Source organism: Psammomys obesus, unplaced genomic scaffold (genome assembly GCF_907164565.1).
Source record: "Psammomys obesus unplaced genomic scaffold, mPsaObe1.curated_primary_1811, whole genome shotgun sequence".
In the NCBI taxonomy this organism is placed as follows: Eukaryota; Metazoa; Chordata; class Mammalia; order Rodentia; family Muridae; genus Psammomys; species Psammomys obesus.
The window spans coordinates 3,081,192-3,106,030 of NW_026596415.1; the positions used below are offsets into that span (position 1 = coordinate 3,081,192).

General features: G+C 43.9%; 1 protein-coding gene across 1 annotated transcript in view; it reads right to left on the reverse strand.

Annotated features, from left to right (window-relative positions):
- The window catches only part of Snx29 (sorting nexin 29), a 425,497-nt gene that overhangs the window by 198,467 nt on the left and 202,191 nt on the right, over positions 1-24,839 (reverse strand). The window contains exon 15 of the mRNA XM_055597769.1: positions 1,952-2,058. Coding sequence (XP_055453744.1) covers positions 1,952-2,058 — 107 coding nt within the window. The remainder of the gene's footprint in view (positions 1-1,951; positions 2,059-24,839) is intronic.

The following is a 24,839-nucleotide window of genomic DNA, read 5'->3' on the forward strand; positions in this document are numbered from 1 at the left end:
TTGATTAAAATGGCACAGTGCAGTCTTTGGGAGAATTTAAAAATATGTTCCAGCAAAGCCTCCTTATCATTTACCAATAAAAAGTTCTTAACATAGGCAGGACACAGTATTAACTAAAACCCAGGCAGCTGGGCACATGTTATGTTTTTGTTTTGTTTTCATTTCATTTCGTTTTGTTTTCCTGAAACCGAGTTTCCCTGCTATCCTGGAACTCACTCTGTAGACCAGGCTGGACTTGAACTCACCAAGATCCAACAGCCTCTGCCTTCCTAGTGCTGGGAATTAAAGGCATGGGCCACCATTGATGAGTTTTCGAATTTTTCTTAATTATATCATTTGAAATGGGAAGACCCACCTTTAATCCCAATCTTTTGAAGACACACTTTAAATCCGAGCCATACCTTCTGTTGGCACTCAAAATAAGGACATGGAATAAGGAAGCTCTTGCTCTTTGTCTGCTTGACCTGATCTAGCTGGCAAGTCCATTCCTTCACTAGCATTAGAGCATGCTTCTGCAGAATTACAGAGTATACTGAAGACCAGCCAAGAAAGTCATCAAGCCTTGTAGACTGAACAACTACCACATTGTTGGACTTTGCATTGGTAGACAGCTATTGTCGGACTAGCTGGACCATAACCTGTAACCCACTCTAATAAGTCCCACTAAGATAGATAGACTGACAGATCATTCATTCATTGACGTCTGTTCCTATAGAGGACCCTAACTAATATAACAACACTCATATAGGAACTGTTTCCCACTCCACCAAGGGCTTTCTGAGCATAATCTAGGGACTCAATAATCTGGGTCTGAGGCCACCACCCAACACAGTCTCATGACCCCACTGAGAAAAGCATTTGAACAGAGTTCTCCTGGCCCTGGTTTCTGATCCTTTTTGTCAAACTGCAGCTTGCCTTCTCCTAGGCTCGCCTGAGTTAGGACTCAAGTTGCTTGTAATATCACTGTCCTTCTCTTACTTAGGAACCAAATTTTAAAAAAGCACAATGAAAATGGTGGCCTGGAGCTAGAGGTGTGGTTCAATGGCAGAGCTGTGCTGCTCTCCTAACAGCCATGCTGTAGCATGTGAACCTAGCCCCTACATACCTACACACACATACCACATGTACATAAACATAAAAAATGAAATGACTCAGTAAATGTTATCAAATAACCTTCCATTACTTAGGTGACTTGCAGATGACTGGGTAATATCTTTCTAGACCTCATCTGCAGGTGTGCCCCAGTGGCACATTTTGTATGTTATTTTTGTTGGACTTCTTCTATCAGGGGAATGAACACACACTGGAACCAAGATACAGGTAAGTGCAAATGCTTTAAGGAGATGTAACTGTCAAGGCTCTGTGTGGAGTCCTCAGACCACTGCTATCACCACCAAGGTCTGCCACCTCCTCAGAAGCTGCTCTTTTTACTACATTTACATCTTTCTTTGTGTTCATGTGCGCATATATGTGTGGAAGCCAGAGGACAACCTTGGGTGACATCTTCAGAAATAACACTCATTCCTCTTGTTCTCTTACTGGTCCTCTTGTCCCTGCCTCTACTCTAGTGAGATTACGAGAGAGATTACTTGGGATTGTTTCTGACTCGTTCTAGGACACAGTCTTGGATCGTCAGGCTTGCACAGCAGGCACTCTGACTGAACCTTCTCCAGCCCTGAGAGAACTCTAGTGTTACACGTTCATGTTCTCGCTCCTGCTTACCTGCCACAGATGCCAAGTGTTTCTAGCTAAGTGATGCTTTTCAGAGAGCCACCCTTCCCTTTTCTCTCAAGTATTCTGGGTTATCTTTTTCTGTTTTGTCTTTTTGGTATATGGTGCTAGCTGGCTCCTATAGCAGGCAGGTCCTCACCCGGGTCATGCCAGAACAGACAGCATTAAATAACCACAGCATCGAGAAGAGGAGTCGTGAGACCCACCTGTGCAGCCTTACCTCAATGAGCTTCCTCTCATAGGAGCTTGCTAGTTCCTCAGCAACTTCCCCGGGCTTCTGTTCAGGGACTGTAACTTCTGCATCAGCGTTCCAAAGACTGGGTACCACTTTAAGAAAAGAAAGACATTCAGTTAAGTGTATTACCATGCATGGAAAACTACTCTCCCCTCATTTTAATACATGTATTTATTTTTTATGTACACATGTGTGCATGTGCACAGTTTCTCCAGAGAGAAAGCTCTGTATAAGGAAAAAGAATCACAATTAGTAATTACTTAACACTACAGAACCCTTACACAAGTATACAAAGTGAGGGATGGTAAGGGGTCTTTTGAAGGTAGAGGGGTGACTGGAGTTCTGTGCAGGAGTTCAGAGAGCAACCTCATCACCCTGGAAGTCTTGGAGGAAAGAAGAAAATCTCAGCATCACACAAGCTCATGCATACATCTTTCATATTTGCCAAACTTCATTTTCTCCAACAAAAAAGAAAACGTATTCTGGGAGGTGGTTCCTTCCTACAGTTTGCTTGAACAATCCTGGATGTCAGGTCCCAGGCTGTGGTGCTTTGAATGTAAAAGGCACCCACAGGCTCATATGTTTGAATACTTGGTCCCTAGTTGCTGGAACGCTTTGGGAAAGATTGAGAAGTGTGACCATGTTGCAAGAGGTGTGTCACTGTGGATGAGGTCTCAAAAGGCTCAAGCAATTCCCAGTGTTCTCTCTGCCTTTTGATTACAGATCCAGGTGTGAGCTCTCAACTATTCCTGTGCTCTTGCCTCTGCTCTGCCATCATGGACTCTCTGTACTACAAACTCAATTAAATGCTTTCCACGGTGCTTTGCTTCTGGTGTTTTATCACAGCAACAGAAAAGTAACTAGTACAGAAGTAGAACCAAGAGCCATCCATAAAGGCTCCTTAGAAGAACATCCAACGGCCTTGGGAAAGTCTCTGACACCAGTGTGTCACCACTGCAAGGCCATGCTAAGGGAAATTAGCCCCAAGCCATGATGCACATATACTCATCCATGAGTATATACTGAAGACCAAATAATTAAAGCTAGGAATGAGCCAGGCAGCTGCAAAGGAACCCGAAGAGCAAGAGCAAGACAGGTGTGCAGCCCTGGACAAAGAAAAGGCCCAGTGGCATGTTTCCCAAGTGTGGACCATGCTCCATTTCTAGCATATGCTGAGAGGTGCAAGCCCTGAATGCCTACCAACCACAATGGGATTACACTGGGGCAAAAGCAGGAAATGCAGTAGTGGCAGGTGACAGGGAGCTGCTTCCAGAACGGAAGTGAAAGCACTGGGACCCTTCCAGCTTCACACGAGCCATGGCTGAGCTTCAGTGACCAAGTGGCCATTAGCAACAGCTGGGCAGCTGAGAGAAGAAGCAAGGCTGACAATGAAATGCCCCACATTCTGAAACTTTAAGTTGGTTTTAACTACTGTAGGGAGCAACACCTAACACATTAGGTACTTGAAGAAAACTTACAGACTCCAATGAAAGATGTTCAAGGGGCATGTTAAATTCATTTCCTTTAAAATATTAATTATCATTGTCCTAAAGAAAATGGAACAGTGTGGAGGAAATGAAATGGCAAAAACTGTAGAAGCTGACAATCAGGCTTCTTTACCTGGAAACAAGAACTTGGATACAAGTTATGTGACAGGCACCAAAATACACTGTGACTCAAATGGAATGACTCACGAAAGATTGCACACTGCCAGCCACACACACATCAGCCTGAGAGGCAAACAGGGATCAAAATGCACCAAAGGCAACAAGTCCAACTGGTCTGTTGTGGGGAACAGCTGATAGGTCTGGTCTGAGAGAAACTTAGGATGCATCACTGAGAACAGACTTGCAGTTAATCCACATTGACCTTGTGACAAGTATCAGTCTCCTCCCAACACTACTGTCCCTGAACAGCAGGGACAGGTCATACATCTCCTGAGAATCCTGGGAGCTGGAGAAGAAAGGCCTGAGAAGACTCTGCCAGGGCTGTATCCAGCAATGTCATAGCCAGATTGTTCTGTCAGGAAGCCAAGGAAATATTCAGAGTGCTTCCTTCTACCAGCTTTCTAGTATTCCGCCCAACCCCAAGGAGACATAAAATTACCTTGAGTCAAGCACTTAGGATGAAAAAAAAAAAGCATGACTTGCAAGAAAGACAGCCTAGCTTCAGGAGAATTTCCCACGTCAAATACCCAACATCCCTAGAGACAAAGAGAAGACAGCTGACATGACAAGAAGAGAGTACTGTCCTAAAGGGAGATGGGCAAGCACACTAAAGGCAAGACAGGTGTGTTCAAAGGAAGCCATGACGGCAGAAATGGAGCATGGTCTACAAGGGAGAGGGGCGGGAACATTTGCAAAAACAGAAGCAGAGGCCCCAGAATGGAAACAACCACAGAACTGCTAAGTCAAAGGAGAAACTAGCACAGAAAATAGAGATTCAAAGATCTGATTTAACAATTGTCCAGACACAACTACCTAAACAAAGAGCAAAGAGCACCCAGCACAATGGGGAATGAAACACCTCAGAAACGGGGAGAGCCAGGGAGGGAATAGACCTCTGAAGAGGAGGGAGGATTTCCACCATGACAGGAAACTAGAAACTGCAAAGGCCTCTTGAAAGGAGCACAGCAGCCTGGGAAACAACTAGACACCCCTACCACCCGGCCCCCCGCATCCCCGCACAGCACACCCATCCTCTGGAAAATCAGCTCTGGAATTATGTATCAAGCAAAACCATGTAAGACACACAACCCAAAAATACTTACACCCCACACACACACCATAAGAAGGAAAATCTAGGAATAATAAATATATAACCCAAGATAAGAAATCTAACATAAGAGAGTCAGAGTGTTCATAAAAATCCAAACGTAAGAAACTATCCAGTGACCACCAACTGATGAACAGATATAAGCAAAGCAGTTCATCCTGACAGTAGGATACAGGTCAGCCAAGAAAAAGTAGGGTCCAGATCATGCTGCAACATGAATATACCTCGAAAGCAATGTTCTAGTGAAAGACAGACAAAAAGGCCACACTCTTTGAGTCCATGTACATCAATCAAGGGGAAGGAAGTATGAAGGGTGTATGAAGGCTTGGTATGCTCTGAAGGGGGGTGAGCATGTGCTAGAACTAGTGATGATGGTTTGCAAAAGAGTGGTGTACAATGAAAGGATTAATTGTAAGGAATGTAAACTTGGTCTCAAAATCAATGCCTAAGAATGGGTGTGTGTGCCTGCAATCCCAGCATTCCAGAATCAGAATCAGCAGAATCCTGCATTTCAGGATAGCTTGGGCTACTCAGAGAGATGGGGGGGGGGGGGCACACAGGGAGAAGGAGGAGGCAGTGGTATTCCAAACTCTTATTTTAAAAGCAAAATAAAAGCCTGAATGAGAACGTATAAACCACTAAAACAACTAGACTCCTAACATCAGCAGAGGGCAACAGGGGAGCCTGCCTCAATAAGTGAAGGACAGGAGTGGTACTTAAATGCAGGGGTTTCCCCTGTAGAAAAGCCTGTGGAACTCAGAAGTGATGAGTATGCAGAACACCAGGCAAAGCAAAGCAGAGGAAAAGCCAAGTACAAACTGCAGTGAAAACAAACTGCCTGGTGGGACCTGATGGTTTGGCGTGTTTAGACCCACAACAGCATGGTCACAGAACAGCTGGTGTGATCGTGCCAAGGTTAAGAATCAGGTGCAAGTGTGTGCTTTGTGAGGCTGAAGGAGTCAAAAGAAAACTTTACACTGAGAACCAAATGTGCTTACAAATGAACTGCCAACTCTTAGGAACTGCCCACATCCCAGACCCAGGTGCTCCCACAGCCGGCCTTCAGCAAGTCAGCGCTGCAGCTACATCAGTACCCACTGCCAAACGCAGCACATTTCCATTCTTGCCATGAGTCATATACGCTTAGGAAGGCCCTGCCACCACACACCCCATACTTGTCCCCATCAGAAGTGGCCTTTTGCCTGTCCCCAACACATCAATAAATCTCTTGTATGAGATCTGTTACATGGTGTGATTTCTGCAGCATTTCTCGGCCCAGGTCAGTCTGTAAAATACTCTTCTGCTATAAAACCCTAACATTGGTGCTGAAAGCCAGTCGGTAGGATATCCTGGTGCCTACATGGTCCTCCTGGGGTCTAAGCTGCACTAGAACCTTATCCCATATCTCCACTGGCAATGGATCCATCTTCAATCACTTGGCTCTCCATCCATCACCAGCAATCATTGAGTGATCCCGATCGGTCAGCATAAAAGCTTCCCTGAGTCTGGTACTCTCGTAGGCAAAGGTACCCACCTCTGACTCTTTCCCTTGGGTCAGGCTTGGTTTTTTTTTTTTTTTTTTTTTTTTTTAGCTCAATTTTCACCTTTTGGCTTCATTTGAAAGTACTGGTATCAGGTACTGTGTCTCCTCGGGCTTTTTTACCTTGACCTCAGATCCAGTGCAATGATGATTCACTAAACAGCTGTCTCTTCCTCTTTCTATCCCCCCTGGTTCCTGGGAATATATTAGACTACAGGCATTAAACATTCCCCTCTTCCTCATCCATGGGAATGGCCTTATGTCATCATCCATACAAAAAAGACTCCAAACCAGGCCTTCCCAGGCCACAGAGGAAGAGGATGCAGGCAGTCCTAATGAGACTTGATAGGCTGGGGTCAGCTGGAAGGGGAGGAGGCTCCTCTGTGAGGAATAGGGGAGAGGGATGGGGAAGAAGGCAGGAAGGGGCTACAGTCAGGATGTAAAGTGGATAAATTATAAAAAGAATGAATTCAAATTATTAAAAAGTAAAATAGTTCTTAATCCTGAAAAAACAAACAAAAAACCCAAGAATCTCTACCTGGTAGGTCTGAAGGACTCCAAATTGATTTACTCTTGCAATAAATTCTGACCTCAGTGCCCTGAGATAATCAATCCGAATTTGGGACCACTACCCTAGGTCCCAAATAGGATCTATACAAATCCTGCAAGTGGCCCGCCTTGGTTTTGTCTGGTAGACTCGTACTATATAAATAAATGTCCTGTCTTTAAGTTACCATTCCTAGATCTGTTGCAAAGTGGTAGTGGGAGCAGGATCTCCCAGGAGGGGTGGAGGAAGCAAAGGAGCAGAACAGCTACAATGTGCACACACCCATTCTCCCCGAAACTTCCCCTCAAAACCAAACTGCTGATGCACCTCCCTTCGAGTATGTGAGAATGGTTTGTTTCCACTGGCTTCTGCCACTCAAAGTTTTAATTAGAAATCCTGGAACCACTTTTTCTTCTAACAGGTTTGGTGTATCTGGTTTTATATTGAGGTCTTTGATCCACTTGGACATTAGTTTTGTGCAGGGTAATAAGTAAAGATCTATTTGCATTTTTTTACATGCAGACAGCCAATTAGACCAGCACCATTTGTTGAAGATGCTATCTTTTTTCCATTGATGGTTTTGGCATCTTTGTCAAAAATCAGGTGTCCGTAAGTGTGTGGGTTTATTTCTGGTCTTCTGTTCAATTCCATTGATCCACCATTCTGTTTCTATGCCAGTACCATGCAGTTTTTATCACTGTTGCTCTATAGTACAGCTTGAGATCAGGGATGGAGATACCTCCAGAAGATCTTTTATTGTAGAGGATTGTTTTAGCACTTCTCAGTTTCTTGTTATTCCATATGAAGTTGAGAATTTTTGTTTCAAGGTCTGTAAAGAATTGTGGTGTTAATTTGGTGGTAATTTCATTGAATCTGTAGATTGCTTTTGGTAAGATGGTCATTTTTACTATCTTAATCCTGCCAAGCCATGAGCAGGGGATATCTTTCCATCTTCTGATATCTTCTTGAATTTCTTTCTTCAGAGACTGGAAATTTTTTTCATAGAAGTCTTTGACTTGCTTGGTTAGAGTCACACCAAGGTACTTTATGTTCTTTGTGGCTATTATGAACGGTGTTGTTTCACTAATTTCTTTCTCAGCCCTTTTGTCTTTTGTATACAGGAAGGCTACTGATTTTTTTTTTTTTTTAGTTAATTTTGTTTCCAGCCGGTTTGCTAGAAGTGTTTATCAGCTGTAGGAGCTCCCAATAGAACTTTTGGGGTCACTAATGTATACTATCATATCTTCTGCAAATAGTGATACTTTGACTTCTTCCTTGCTAATTTGTATCCCTTTGATCTCCTTTGTCTTATTGCTCCATCAAGGGCTTCAAGAACTATGTTGAAGAGATATGGAGAGAGTGGGCAGCCTTGCCTTATCCATGATTTCAGTGGGACTGCCTTGAAATCATTGGCACAGGAGACAACTTCCTGAACAGAACACCAACAGCTCAGGCTCTAAGATCAACATCAACAAAAGGGATCTCATAAAACTGAAAAGCTTCTGTAAAGCAAAGGAAACTGTCATCAGAAAAAAAACAACTGCCTACACATTGGGAAAGGATCTTCACCAACCCTATATCTGACAGAGGGCTGATATCCAGAATATATATAAAACTCAAGAAGCTGCACATCAACAAATCAAGTAATCCAATTTAAAAAATGGGGTACAGAGCTAAACACAGAATTCTCAATAGAAAAATATCGAATGGCAAAGAAACTCTTAAAGAAATGCTCAACATCCTTACTCATCAAGGAAATACAAATCCAAACGACCCTGAGATTTCACCTTACACCCATCAGAATGGCTAAGATCAAAAACTCAAGTGACAACATATGATAGAGAGGATGTGGAGAAATGGGAACCCTACTCCACTGCTGGTGGGAATGTAAACTTTTACAATCACTTTGGAAATCAATTTGGCGCTTTCTCAGACAATTAGGAACAGTGCTTCCTCAAGATCCAGGTATACCATTCCTAGGCATATATCCAAAAGTTGCAACAAGTACACAATAAGGACATTTGTTCAACCATGTTTGTAGCAGCTCTATCCATAACAGCAGAAGTTGGAAACAACTTCAATATCCCTCAATGGAGGAATGGATACAAAAATTGTGGTACATTTACACAATGGAATACTTACTACTCAGCAATTAAAAACAAGGAAATCATGAAATATGCAGGCAAATGGTGGGAACTAGAGAAGATCATCCTGAGTGAGGTATCCCAGAAGCAGAAAGACACATAGGGTATATACTCACTTATAAGTGTATATTAGACATATAATATAGGATAAACATACTAAAATCTGTACACTTAAAGAAGCTAAGCAAGAAGAAGGACCTTGGGTAAGATGCTTAATCCTCATTCAGAAAGGCAAACAGGATGGACATCAGAAGAAGACGACAGGAAATAGGACAGGAGCTTACCACAGAGGGGCTCTGAAAGACTCTGCCCAGCAGGGTATCAAAACAGATGCTGAGACTCATAGCCAAACTTTGGGCAGAGTGCAGGGAATTTTATGTAAGAAAGGGGAGATAGAAAGACCTGGAGGGGACAGGAGTTCCACAAGGGGAGCAACAGAACCAAAAAATCTGTGCACAGGGATCTTTACTAAGACTGATACTCCAACAAAGGACCATTAATGGAGGTAACCTAGAACCCCTGCATAGATGTAGCCCATGTCAGGTCAGTATCCAAGTGGGTTTGCCTAGTAAGGAGAACAGGAGCTGTCTCTGACATGAACTCAGTGGCTGGCTCTTTGATTATCTCCCCCTGAGGAGGGAGCAGCCTTACCATGCCACAGAGGAAGACAATGCAGCCACTCCTGAAGAGACCTGATAGACTAGGATCAGAGGGAAGAGGAGGATCTCCCCTATCAGTGGACTCAGGAGGGACATGGGTGGAGAAGAGGGAGGGAAGGTGGGATTGGAATGGGAGGAGGCAGGGAGCTACAGATGGGATATAAAATTAATAAACTGTAATTAATAAAAAGAAAAATTAAATACATCTTTTTGTCCAAATTTTTCTTTTTTATATTAATTACAGTTTATTTGTATCCCAACTGTAGTCCCTTCCCTCATTCCCTCCTAATCCCTACCCACCCTCCCTCATCTCCTCTCTGCCCTCCTCTAAGTCCACTGATAGGGGAGGTCCTCCTCCCCTTCCATCTGACCCTAGTTTATAAGGTCTCATCAGGGCTGGCTGCACTGTCTTCCTCTGTGGCCTAGCAATGCTGCTCCTCCCTCAGGGATGGGGGTGGGGGGAAGTCAAGGAGCCAGCCACTGAGTTCATGTTAGAGACAGTCCCTGTTCCCCTTACTAGGCAATCCACTTCAATGCTGAGCTGGCATGGGCTACATCTGAGCAGGGGTTCTAGGTTATATCCATGCATGGTCCTTGTTTGGAGAATCAGTCTCAGAAAAGACCCCTGTGCCCAGATATATTTGGTCCTTGTAGAGTTCCTGTCCTCTCTAGGTCTTACTAAATCCCCCTTCTTTCATATGATTCCCTGCACTCTGCCCAAGGTTTGGTTATGAGTCTCAGAATCTGCTTTGATACATTTTTAGGTAGAGTCTTTCAGAGGCCCTCTATGGTAGAATCCTGTCCTCTTTCTTGTTTTTTTCCTACTTCTAATGTCCATCACATTTGTCTTTCTAAGTGAGGATTTATCATCTTACCCCGGGTCCTCCTTCTTGTTTAGCTTCTTCAGGTGTACAGATTTTAGTATGTTTATCCTATATTACAGGTCTAATATACATTTATAAGTGAGTATATACCCTGTGTGTCTTTCTGCTTCTGGGATAACTCACTCAGGATGATCTTTTCTAAATTGTACCATTTGCCTGCAAATTTCATGATTTCCTTGTTTTTAATTGCTGAGTAGTATTCCATTGTGTAAATGTACCACAATTTCTGTATGGCCACAGTGTGACACAGCTGCCTTTCATTCCTAGCAGGCCTTGGTATGGCCGTTCCCTCTGGCCCCAGCATACAAGCCTGGCATGTTCTTTATCACAGCTACATTACAGCTTGAAACCCAGATTCACCATCCCAAGTCAAAGTACACTACTGCCTGCAGGCTACCCAGCTCTGTGCACATGAGTGCACAACTGCAGGATCAATGGAGATGGGATTTAAATGTTCTATGATGGTGCTCTGCCACGCTGCCTCTGTGGGCCTCAGCTTCTATACTTAATCACCAGGGAACAATACTCCTGCTACATATCAGTACTACAATTTTTATTTCTATTTTTATTTTTACTCAAGACATGTCTCAATGTGTAGCCCTGGCTGACCTGGAACTCACTACATACACCAGACTGGATTCATAGAGATGCACCAGCTGCAGCCTTCCTAGCACTAGGACTAAAGGTATGTGCTGCCATGCTCAGCTCACTACCACTCACTTTAAAACAAATTCCAGAGGAAACAAAGAGAAAGGCAGAGCTGAGATGGATTTACAGCTGAGCTCAGGACCAGTCACCCACCCAATGGCCAAGCTAAAAGAGCCCAGAAGACCAGGCAAGCGAAGAGGCCCATAGTGGTCTCAAATATACTAAAAAATTACAGGACTCACGCTACTGAGGTACCTCAAAGAGCAAGAACATAGACCCATGGTGTGAAAGAAACAAAGTTGGAGGCTCAAAACTGGCTATCTGCAAAAGTCTGAAACTCCTGAAGCCATTTTCTAGCACATAGGCAAGAAAAGCCAACTACAAAAGGGAGAAAGAAAGACCAGGAAAGAAGAAAGGTGAAAAGAACTTCACACAATTAATGTGGAAATTCTGAAATATGTCCCTGGTCCAGGGTCCTTCAAGGACAAGTATCACAGCTGGAACTATAGAGATGCCTAGAGCACAGACAGGAAAAAGAAATATCCTTGAAACTCAAACTCAAGGTCATGGCAAAGTCTACTGCTTCAAGGCAGAAAAGATACATTTTAAAAGGAAATAATGTTGAAAGCTCACTTCCTTATGAATTCTCAAGAACAACAAAGGGTCAGGTCACAGTGGAAAGAAAACAAGGCACCACAGAACAGCACAAGACACCTCCACGTGGCTGCTACTTACTAAGAGAGGACATAAGAACAGGGCCAGGGAAGATGGGTGCTCTTGTGGAGAAGGCAAGGCTAGAGAGGCCATATTGACAGGATAGATGATGGTAAACAGGGAGTCAGGGGCCAAGTGGAGAGAGAGAAAGAGGATGTGCCACATGGGTGGGGGGGTGAGAGGAATGTTCATGTTGTGGTGGCCAAAGAGGTCTGTTAGATCATGGTGGCTCTCAAGATAGACTGTGGACACTGTCATCAAAACCACCGTGAAACAGGTGAGATGGAAGGGTTATTAAAATACAGATTCCTGGGCCTTGGTTGTTGGAAATCAATTTGTGGGTCTGAGAGTAGGTCTTAGGAATCAGAATTCTAATTAACATTAAAGGTGATTTCTACATACACAATAGTCTGAGGGGTAGAAGGTGATAAAAAGCTATCCCAAAGGCAAAAATCCTTATTTCTCCAGAAGTAGGTACAGAGTCGTGAGTTCTAGCTCTCCAGGAAATGCAGTGACATCTGTGACCTGAGCTATATGGAAGCTGAGCTGTCTGCCTTGCTGTCTCATGGGCTACTGTCTGCTTTGAAACAAAGCTATCTTCCAGCTACTAGCTACCAGAAACTTGTCAGTGTGGATGATGAAGGCTAGCTTTAGACTTTGTATAGCCACAGAAGTTGTAGCTGATGCTCTACTTAAAAATGAAGATTGTATGATCTGTACTATACACAGAAATGACAAACTTTTCACTAAGCAGGGTGATCCCCATGTCTAGGTAAGGGTATTCCTGTTACCACCAAGATAAGGAATGGACTGGAGAGTGGGGACAAATGCATGTTCTTGACAAAGTGATCTACATCAAAGGAAGCAGGAAAAGGGTATCCCTGGCCAGGCCTTGACACCTGTGGTCCCAAGGGGTTGGCAGAATCCAGCAGCTTTCCAGTTCCTCTGAGAAAAACGATGTCCACTGCTTAGGTTTACTGGCTTGGGTAGAGTAGTAAGGTGTCTGTGATGAAGTTTCTTGGAACAGTTAGCTCAGAAGACTCTGACCTCTGGCCTCATCATGGGACAGCATTTTGGGAAAGGAGTAAAAAGTAGAATGTGGGTCATTTGAAGGAGCATATCTCTGGGTGTGTGACTCTGAGGCTGAACCCTGGCATTTTCCTGTATCCTGTCTCTCTGCCACCATGATGTAAGTCATTCTGTCCCACCATGGCCCCCTGCCCTAGTCCTCAGATCCCTCGAGACTGTGCACAGAGTACACCCTCCTCTATGTTGCTTTGCTCCTGTACTTGGCCACAGCAAAGCCAAGTATATACACCTACCTGTGTGCTGTGACAGGGGAGAGACCAGTACACAAAGCTAGGACTACCATCCTGCACCTTGTCACTGCGAGTGTCTCACAGCACAGACCACCACAACTTGCAATAAATGAAATGGGCTCAACCTTCAGCAGGCTCTCCATATCACACCCCCCTCCCAAAGCTCCCAAGGCAGAAAAGATTGTAAGAGCCAGAATGACTTCAAGGAAATAGTGTTTTCCAGATACAATAAAGCAGTTGCACACACAGCAATAGTGTTCACTGTTCACAAGACCTCTGAGAGCTCAAACCAAGATCCAAGATCAAACAAGATCCAAGTGGGAATGGGAGAGGAGTTATTTGCATTTGGTAGACACAGGAGAGAGTGAGAGTCAGCTTTAACAGTGTGAATGCCAGTAGGTCAGCTGCCCTCCAGAGCAGGCCATGTCCCCAGGAATGGGAACACAAATTGGACTTGATAGTTCTGGGGTTGTCTGGGAGGCTTCCTGTTTTGTTTTTTAAGATTTAGTCTTAAAAGGTTGACGTTGGCAGGGTACAGAGGTGAGGGTGGAGAGAGTGGATCTGGGAGGAGTTGAAGTGAGAAAATGATCAAAATAAATTGCATGAAATTCTTATATATACATATGTATATATATATATATATATTTGTACATGTACGTATATGTAGATATGTGTATGCACACACACACACACAGCACTAAGGAGGCTGAGGCAAGGCTGTCAGAAAGTTGAGACTATCCTCGGTTACATAGAGTGATCTTGGATGGATGGATGGATGGATGGATGGATGGATGGATGGATGGATGGATGTTGAGAGCTTCATGAGTAAGAGACATACTCCAAACCATCTAGCATAATTAGTGCTGATTACAACCAGAGGCTGGCAGAAAGAAGGGTTCCACCTTGGCCCGTGTTACATTAAGCTGGCAGAGCCAAAGTCTCTGCTCAAAGTCAGGGCAAATGGGTCAGGCAGCTACCACAGCCACACTGAATTCTGAATGAGTCCCACATATATCCAGAAGTCGAATGCATTTTTCTCCCCAGTAAGAAAAGGACTTTGACATATTGGGAACAATTCTGTGATAAATGGCAAGCCAGAGGCTATTTCAAAAAGCCCACAGAGACGTTCTGCCTTGACAACTTCCCTGAAAATCCTAATTATGTCTAGGAACCCAATGTGTGAAGCCCTGGAGAAAGCAGAGGGCAAAAAAGGGAGGAGTCGTCTCAGGAGGGGTTCATCTGTCACACCAAAAGCCACAGGGCTGAGCCTGCCTCTGTCTACAGATGGACTACTAGCACCTGCTTGCCAAACAGTCTCTCCTAGGTGGCTGCTACAGTGTGAGCTCAGCACAAGAACACCAGAAGGTCTCTGCTGACAGGCAAAAATATCCCCTTAGGGCGGTGGATGTCCTCAAGTATCTGACCACACCTTAGATAAAAAGTAACAACTGTCTCCACACCTGGAACCTTCAAACCCTGAGGCCACATCTGATGTGACCACTTCTAAACATTCCAAATCTCTCAGGACAAGGGCAGGTGAAAGCAGCTCTCCTTAGCTACCAAGATAGGACAGCAGAGTACAGACAGCTCCTGAGTTACAGAGGATTGACCTATAATGTGCCCTTTCATGATGGCATGAGAACAGCACACAGCAGACACTATACTTCAACTTTGAATTTGAATGTGTTTCCACACTAGCCCTCTCGTGTGGCTTTCTCTTTATATGCAGTGGTGGCGATAACCAAAACTCTTGAGGAAAGATGACACCCTGGTGCAGTGCTGCTGAGCTGTAGAGCCTGGTACTTCAGGGGTGCCCTGTGCACTATCAGCTGCCAAGGGTCTATCTAGATGTAACCCCAGTGTTTCAATACAACCTCATCTTCAGTGATAGAAAGGTGGCCAGCATGGGTGAAGCACTGTAAAGAATGTTGGCAGACAGGATGGATAAAGGCAGGTAACCGCAGATCACAAGGACCTGGCAAGACACAGGAGCTTCATCTGTTATTCTCATGAAGAAAAGTAAGGTCAGTAGGGCGCTCAGCAAGGAGGTCATGTGACAGATTGGCACCCTAGGCAAGTGCTACACTGAGCTACATCCCAGCTCTCTTTTTACTTTTGAAAAAGGATTCCATTAACGTGTTCAAGGGTGACCTTGAACATGCAATCTTCCTGCCTCCTTCCAAGTAGCTGGAACTGAAGGTCTGTGTCACCAAGTCCAGCTGCCACTAAATTATTTCAGAGTAATTATCCTCACCTTGTGTAATACATCAGCACACTCAGTACAGCTATGCACTCTCTCAAACATGAACTCTACACTCAGCCCAGAACCCAACTCTCAGTGCCCCCTCCTCTTTCTCCCTCTCTTTTGCTGACACTTCTTTTACCCCATAATCAGTCCTGAACCATTTATCTTTACTCCTGGAGACCTCACTCAGGCCAGAGCACCAGATGCACTACACTTGCACCTCAGGATCTCTACCAGCATGCACACTCAGCTTGAGCGGTCCTCATTTTCAACACAGGACTCTATAGAAGTCAAGAGCCAGTTGGTAGCACAGTAGTGCTCTGAGTTCTGAGGAAATGGGAGGGGCTACCAGGCTGGAGCTGCAGCAAGGTCCTGGTGATTCCCTCAAGAGGAAAGTAAAGCCTCTTCTAACTTGGAAGTTGGACCAACACACTTGGTTTTCTTTAGGGATGAGGAAGAAGCTGGTACTGACAAAGGCAATAAAGTGTGGCAATAAAGTCGGATTGGGGTCACACCATATCCTCTGTTTCGGCATTAGTCATGGTGGCGATTCTGCTGGCCACCATTCTGCTAAGTCGTCAGGGACTTAGCAACATCTTAAGTCATCACCTGCCACCACTGCCAGGTATAACAGATATATGCAGTCTCTCTCTCTCTCTCTCTCTCTCTCTCTCTCTCTCTCTCTCTTCCTTATACCACACTGGCATGAAGCTGCCATGGTACCCCCTCACCACACCATCATTATACATCATAACAATGAGCTCTCACTTTCTTGTGAAGCAGTTACTTCTGCAACATCAAGGTCAGGGAAAACACAAAACAAAGAACCAATGCAGCTCAGCTGACAGAGTGCTTACCCAGCATGTGCCAGGCCATGGCACTGCAAAACCTAGGCAAGATGGAGCTCATGGTGGCATTCCAGAGGTAGAATCCAGAGATCTGGAAATTCAAGCTCATCACTGACTTACTAGAGAGTATGAGGCCAGCCTTGGCTTTAAGAGAGCCTGTCTCAAAAATAAATAATAAAATAAAATTGCAAAAAAGAAGTCCAGAACCTTTACATATAGTATCACCAAATTCTCAGTATTATCCTATAAAACAACCTTACCATACTTTATAGACTGGAAAGGCAGAGGCAGGGAGAGATACACCTACGGTCCTGTGAGTAAAGTGAGGGATTCAATAGGGCAGCAAGATTCTAAAATCTATCATTGCAACTACACAGCATACCTTGCAGTAGCTAAGCACATGTTGGGGTGATCTTTTGTGCACTGTGTAAAGACTGCCTTTGCATTATTCAAATGCTGATTTCTATACCAGCAGAGATCTTTGCCTGCATCACATTTTGTAAACACTCTCCAACACTCTCTGATTGATTTAATAAAGAGCTAACTGGCCAATAGCAAAGGGAAGTGAGGAAGATAGGACTTTTGGCAGAGCTAAGAACTCCTGGAAAAACATGAGCAGAGGGATTTACCAGCCCACTGTGGAGGAAGAAAACAGTGTCAAAACTAAGATTGAGAAGTAACAGGCCACATGGCAAAACAAAGATTAATACAAAGGGGTTAATTTAAGATAAGAGCTAGTTGGGAACAAGCCTAACCTAAGGCCAAGTTTTCATAATAAATATAAAAAGTTTCCATGTCATTACTGGAAGCTATCAGTCTAAAAAATTCCGGCTATAATCGGCACCCATTTATGCACATGGGTGGCCAGGAATGAACATACTTCCCAGTGCCTACCACCCTAGCCACCCCTTTCTATGCTAGTGGTAGGTTTGGCCATGTGACTTGCTCTAGCTGCTCAAATGCTAACAAGAATGGAACAAGCAGAAGTCTGCTCCCTCTTTCACATGGGGTTCCCTTCAGGGATGCTTTCTCTTAGACCACCAGGACCACAATGGCATGGACAGCCCAGGTGTAGTAGTTTGAATAAAAATAGCCCCATAGAAACAACCTAGACACAGAAATTGTGGCACATTTACACAATGGAATACTATGCTCAGATGTAGCTGATAGTCTGCATGTGGGTCTGTGAGTGAGCGGAGCAGGGGCTGCCTCTGACATGAACTCAGTTGCCTGCTTTTTGATCACTTCCCCCTGGCAGTGTGGCCTTACCAGGCTACAAAGGAAGAGGATCCAGGCAGTCCTGATGAGACCTAATAAGCTAGAGGTAGATGGCAGGGGAGGAGGACTCCCCCTTTCAGTAGACTAAGGGAAAGGGATGGGGACCAGGGTGGGAGGAGATGAAGAAGGCAGCTACAATTGGGATATAAAATGAATAAATTGTAAAAAATAAAAACAAACAATAAAAATAAAATAAAATACCCCGTAGGCCCATAGGGAGTGGCTTTGTTGGAGTAGGTGTGGTTTCACTGAAAAGTGTGTCACTGGGGACAGGCTTTGAGGTCTCAGAGGCTCAAGCCAGGTCTCTCACATTCTCTTCCTGCCTGTGGATCCAGATATAGAGCTCTCAACTACCTCTCAGCACCATGTCTGCTTGTATGAAGCGGTGTTTCCCACCATGACAATAATGAACTAAACTTGTAAACCAGGCCCAATTAAATAAATGTGTTCCTTCATAAGAGCTGCTGTGGTCACGGTGTCTCAAAGCAGCAATAAAACTCAAAGACACCAGGTTTCTGAGCAGCTGAGACAATAGCCTGCATCAAAAATCCCTACAAAGTGGCCTTGGCTAAAGTAGCCCACATGGCTTTAGACACTACAGAGAGGGATAAGGAGCTATGTCACACTGCTCCGTGCCTGAATCCCACCCCACTAACTTAGGAACAAACTGTGCCTGTTCAAACCCAATCCTTTTGTTAAAATTTTTTTTAATTTATTTTACATACATGTATGCCTTCATGCCAGAAGAGGGCAATAGATCCCAATGTAGATGGTTGTGTGCCACCATGTGGTTGCTGGAAATTGAACTCAGGACCTCTGGAAAAGCAGACGGTGCTCTTTATCACTGAGCCATCACTCCAGCCCCAAACCCAATCATTTTAAGGTGATTTGATTTGTTAGAAATAGACTATGGAGGACTTGGGATTGGGCTCAGTGGTAGAATGCCTGCTGACATAAGCAAACAAGAAACAGTACCTCAGCAGCAGAGAAAAAGAAATATGCCATTAATGTAAATTTCCAGACAGGAAGCTACTGAAGCTCAGAACCCTTAAAAATTATGACAAAGATATTGAAGTGTAGCTCCTCACAGTTGATGGCTTTAGTGGCTGGGGGGAGAGGGAAGGCCATTCTATTTTCTTTAAGGGGCTGGCCAATGGGAGTTTGACCATGTTCCAGTGAGTATATGGGCAACACAAATTGGACTTAGTGTATTGTTTTTCTTTGGGGGTGGGGGGAAGCACAAGGGTGAGAAGGTGGCCCTAGGAGGAATGGTAATCTAGTAGGAACAAGCTGACTGGTATGAAATTTCCAAATAATCAATAAAATATCGTGTTAGGGTAAAGAATTAAGTAAAGAGAGGGAAAAAAAAAACAAGAAACATTTTTAGGAGTCTCCTAAACAACAAAAACAATACCAGCTCTCCCATAGGGCTTGGAAGGTATATAGCTTAGCTGGGATAGTGCTTGCTTAGTGCATATGAAGTTCTGTGCATAAAAGAGACACGGAAGTTGATGCCTTTGATCCCAGCACTAAAAAATTGGAAGCAGATGTATCAGAAGTTCAAGGTTATCTTCAACTCTATAGAGAGTTTGAGGCTAGTCTGGGATACATGAGGCCCTGTCTCAAAAAAATAAAAGGTAATTCCAGAACTCAAGCCCTATGGGAAGGGGAACCTTCCTGTTTTTAATTAATTCTAACATTTAGGAGCAACTTAGGGGGCAGGGGTCAATGTGACAGGGCAAGACAGCAGAGGTTCCTCCATCTTGTGTTCTTGCTGAGGCCATTTCAAGTTTAACTAGAATTTGACCCCCTTGATGGAGAATCTTATTCAAAATTACCCAGCTCTAGTCTAGGAGCCAAAGGTCAAGATAACCAGCTAACTTACCTCAGCTTCTGTTAAATTGCCTGATGTGCAAAACCTTCCTCCCAGTTTCCCCATTCTCATGCAGCCCCCAAAGCAGCAAAGGAAATACCAGGATGTGGTTTTTATCTTCAAAAACCTCTTACTCTAAACTCTCAGGGCTACACTTGGGTCGCGAGTATTTGAGTGTAGTCCCCATTGACTGGATGCTTTCAGTTAGCTATAAACTGTGCTAAGCGGTCATGTCCAGTGGGCTCCCCAAAACAAACATTCCCTGTAAGGAAAGCAGGCCTTTTGACCTATTCTAAAGCAGTGCTGGTGGAGCCTACCTGAGGCCCCATCCAGCAAGCATTATAATTAGAGCCACTAATAAACCACCACAACAAATCTGGAAGGAGAAACGTGACTGTTCTCTCTGAGAACAGAAAACTGTCAATTCAAATTAAGTAACAGTAACAAATGGTGAGAAATGTGACTAGGGGGTGACAGAGTGAATGTTCCATCGGGAGAGTTCTCCCTGCTAACCTTCCTGCTGGGGTAGCTTCAGAGACATTTCTCTCAGGAGAAGGAAACTATCTCCATTTGGCTAATGCTAGGGCCTAAGTCTGGAAACCTCATTTTCCTTTTAAGGAACCCTCTATTCTGCACATGTGGTTTATACATGATTTTGTCAGTTAACACCAGAGTTGACAAGAACTAGTGAGACAGTTCAGTGGGTAAGGGTGCTTGCTGTCAAATCTGATGACTTGACTTCAATCCCTGATATACAACATAGTAGACAAGAAAACCAAATCCTATTAGCTCTACATCCATGGTCTGAGATGCACTGTTCCCCTCACAAGGATGAATATTAAAAAATTTAAAGAATGGTAAACAAACTCAAGAATCAATGAAAATTGTCTTTAGACTATACTTTGGCTCCACAAGGACAAGAAAAAAAGCCAGTGTCTACTTACAAGTACCCCAACAGCCTGACTGATGTATTCTTCCTCTGTACTAGCAAATGCTTGCATATAGCGAGTGATATGACCAACGGGGAAAAGAGACTTTAGGGGCACAAGAGACAGACAGCAGGTGGTGAGGCAGCTGCAACAAGAGCTCAGAGGGCAGAGGGGACTGCAGGAGGAGGCTGCCTGGCACACTATACAAGCTCTGTGACAACCCATGCTAGGAGTCTGGCCTCAGGCACATGGGCATGAAGCTAAGAAGGACAGACGGACATTTTGCTTGTTTGCCTGCAACTACATATGCATGCATGAAGTTATCATGTCTGCACCAAAAAGTACAGAGAAAAAACTGTCAAGAGTGTGTCCCCACATGCCATTCATAGAACCTGTGCCCAGGATATATGAAAGGTGTCAGGAGACAGGGCTGATACCCTGGGGTCTCATAGCCATATGCTTTTCCCAGAATGAGCCCTGCCAAACTGTGTATACTCTAAAGTTAAGAAAGCAGGACATGTATGTAGGAGAATTCATGATGGGATGAGAGAAAGAGCTGTGGTTTTTTTTAATCCTTCCTGTGTGTGCATATGTGTTTGTATGTCTGAGTGCCATGGCATACAGACGTGTCACAACATGAGTGTCACTCCTAGGCCTCTACCTTTGAAGTGGGATGTTCACTTTGCTGCTGTAGAGCAGGCTTGCTAGCCTGGTAACTTTGGAGGATTTTCTATCTCCACCTCCTATCTCTTTGTAGAAATACATTACTCATATGATATAGCAGCTGGCTTTCCATGGGCTCTAGTGATCTTAACTCAAGTCTTTATGATTTCACAGCCATCTCCTAAGCCCAACATGTGATTTTTTTTTAAGAACATAGTTAATAAGTACTCATCAGCCTCTTCACCCGAGGTTGACTTCAAAGCCAACCGTTCTGGTGGTGAACGAGCCAGCACCTGCTAAATGGTACCTTCTAAAGGGGTCTCCCAGAGTGTTGTATTAGTGATTTTCAGCATCTATCCTACAGAGAACCTACTAGAAGAGCTGACTTGGGGGCAGGTTCGAGCAGTGACATAAAGCCTTAATAGTGTCCTACATAACTCACACGACTCTCTAGCATACTTGGAATAGTAGTTCTGCTGTGTAACAGAGAAGCACCCTGGTGTCGACAGATGGTGAATAAACTCGCTCAGGTGCCAGGAAGGTAGAACCATACCTTAATCAAGTCTGTGGAATCTTTTAAAGAGATTGCCTGATACTGAACTATTCAACCTGGTCTAATGCCCTATGCTGCCTCTCTGGCCAAATAAAGGACTCAAGCAGAATACCCGCATCTCTGAACACAAGAAGCTTCGACATGTTTTCTTTGACTAGTATTTGGGAGCTCCCCATGTGCATGGGGAGCTGCATGCACATGTGTATGGAGGCCACAGGACGACCTTGGTATCATTTCTCAGGCACCTTAGTTAATTTTTTTTTTTTTTGAGACAGCGTCTCTCAACTGGTCTGGAGCTCACTGAGTATTCTAGTGTGGCTGGCCAGTGAGCTCCAAGAAGTTGCCTGTCTCTGACAGTAGTGGAGTCACATCAACTGGGTTTTCTATGTTCTGAGAATTGGACTTGGTCCTCACAATAGCAAGGAATGATTTCTTTTGTAATTTATTGTCTGAGCTGTCTCCCCAGCCCATGAATTTTCTCTTCAGCCCACTAAGCTTCAATCATACAACCATTTACTACAAGCTTAGAAAGACCTTTCTCAGAAATACAGAGTGCCACTCAAAACAACGAACTAGAAAAACACCAATGAATAAGAAAATAAACATGGAGATTAACTTTTTGATAATTTGTTTTTGTTAAACCTATCACTTCAGGCTAGGAAGATGCCTCAGTAGGTAAAGCACTTGCCATGCACTGGTGAAGCCAAGTTCAGATCATAGAATCTACTTAAATACCTGCCATGGTGGCTTGCTTACAATTCCAGCCTTGGAAGACAGATTGGGGGGGGGGGAGCTCCCCAGAGCAAGCTGGCTATTGAGGCTCATCATACTGGCATCTGAATGAGAGACCCTGCCTCAGTGAATAAGATGGGAGAGCAATCAAAGATGGTTCCCATCACCAGCCTCTACACGCATATGCATGCACACATGTACATGCATGCCTACACACACACGAAAATAGAAAAAATAAATAAAATAAACCCATCATGTTGATCTATACCTGCTGCCTTGTCCAAGCCTGGTTCTCCTCCCCTTTTCTTCCTTCTTCACTAAAAAGGTGTTAATGTGATTTTTAGCTGACATCCACTATGACCTTGCTCTGCAGCCACACTAGCCACACTAGCCACACTAGAATTAATGCCTGTCTGTTCTTTCCTGAGTAAAATCAGCTGGTGTACAGGCAATCAAACAGGGAAGAATGGCCTCATTTTTTGCTAGGCTAGATTTGATTTGGATTCACTAGTAATAACAAACACCAGCAAAATCAGATATAGCAGAAGTCCTGGGACCCATGCTCTCCCCTGTGGGACTTAGTAGACCAATGTTCTCTCACTACTGAAGAAGAGAGGGGCCATTTTCAGGGTAAAAGTTAGCTATACACCTATGTTATACTAGCACCGAAACCTGCAATACTCAAGCTCAGCAGTGAAGATGACTGCATATCTCTGACAGCTTCCTCTACCTCCCAAGCAGTCAAGAACCAGTGTCCAAAGCTATTTCCACCCCTCACAAGCAATTCCTGTCAACACCTGCTACATAACCTGGAGGATACAGAATCTAATTTTTGTCTGGGAAGATTGTCCCCACTGACTCTCCCCAAGGACTAACTCGAGCTCAGCTCCAGGAAAGACATGCAGTGAGGCCTGGCAGATTAGGGCTATGGCAGCTGTGGATTCCCAGGCAAACTGGACATGGGTTTATCCTGTAGCTCCTGTTCTTGGAGACTGTCATTGGCTAGGAAGCGGGAGCTCCTCTCCCTCTTCCACCCTGGATTTGAGCTAAGAAGAAGCCCCTTTCTGGCACCACTACAACCATGGCATAAACGAAAGCAGACCCATTAACAACAGCTGAAATGGAGGAAAGAAGAAATAAAGACAAATGTGAAAAATCAAAACAGACAGACAGACTCAGAGACAGACTGTGTCCTAACACCAAGGCCCTGGCCAGCCAGCTCACGGTCAGCATAAACCTTTACGTCATGAAACACTCCTTTCATATAAACCAGCATTAGCCGTTTGCAAAGCTCCTCTACTCAGCATTAAGCCAATTGTCTTGCTTTGTTTACAGTGATGAACAGACAGACAAGTACTTGTGCTCTTAAGAACCTAGGCAGTTTATAAAATTGCAATTAAAATCTCAGTTAATCTTTTTTTAATCTGACCGAATTTTAAAATTTATCTAGAAAATAAGAAAAATCGACATTAAAATAAAAAGTAGGCAGGAACTAGTTCCAACATTCAGAAATACTGAAAATAAAATAAATCACAAAAAGGTAAGATCTGATTAGGCAAAGTAAAAATAGATTTTGGTTTTAAAATTACAAAGAAAAATTAAGGGAAAATATATTTGCCACAAGAAAGGCAAAGAAATGTTATCATAAATAAAAAGCACATAACAATTATTATCTAATTTCAAAGTAGCACTTTTTTTTTAATATACCAAGCACAATGCAGCCACTTATAATCCCAACACTTAGTAAGAGAAAGGAGAATATACCAGCCTAGGCTACATAATGAGACCCTGTCTCAAAATTAAAACAAGCAAACAACTAATTAATATTTAAATAACTGAGATTGGCAAAAATTTACTCAACTCTAAAACCCAAGACAACGAGCAAAACATAGTCAATATATTTAGGAAGAAAAACAAATATTGTGGAATGTACAGTTCAATTATCAAGGAACTGAAATAATGCATACAGTGCTTGCAATGGTGAAGCAAGCATGCCACACATGGCTGCCCTGTAGACTCCTTTCTGGAAGAGGAAGCGAGCATGTCACACATGGGTGGCTGCCATGTCGACTTCTTTCTGGAAGGCACGGTGATTTTCTTTGCACCCTTTTCAAGATTTTCTAACAGATGTGTTTCTTTAGATCAGCAAACAAATTTTAGAGCAATGTTTCAGTAGAAATGGTCTTAAGGGAACATCCACATTGAGGAGATTTAATTTGCCACTGCCTGCTGGAATCTGAGGGTTCAGGCACAAGCGCACATAACTGGGGGCAGGGGTCATTTGCAGTGACTTTCTGAGCTTCAATACACAGCCAGTGTAGACTGGGCTCCTTTCCACCGTGTTCTCTCCGAAGTTTGCACCAGAACACAGATGCAACAATGGTGAGGGTCTCAGCAACAGTGGCACCGAAAACAAGACAGATCAGGAACACAGGCAAAGCCACGGAACTGTCCGCCAGCTCTGGGCAGCCTGAGTTTGCCCTCTATGGAGAATGAGGCATTCTTGTCTAAGCTACCAGGGC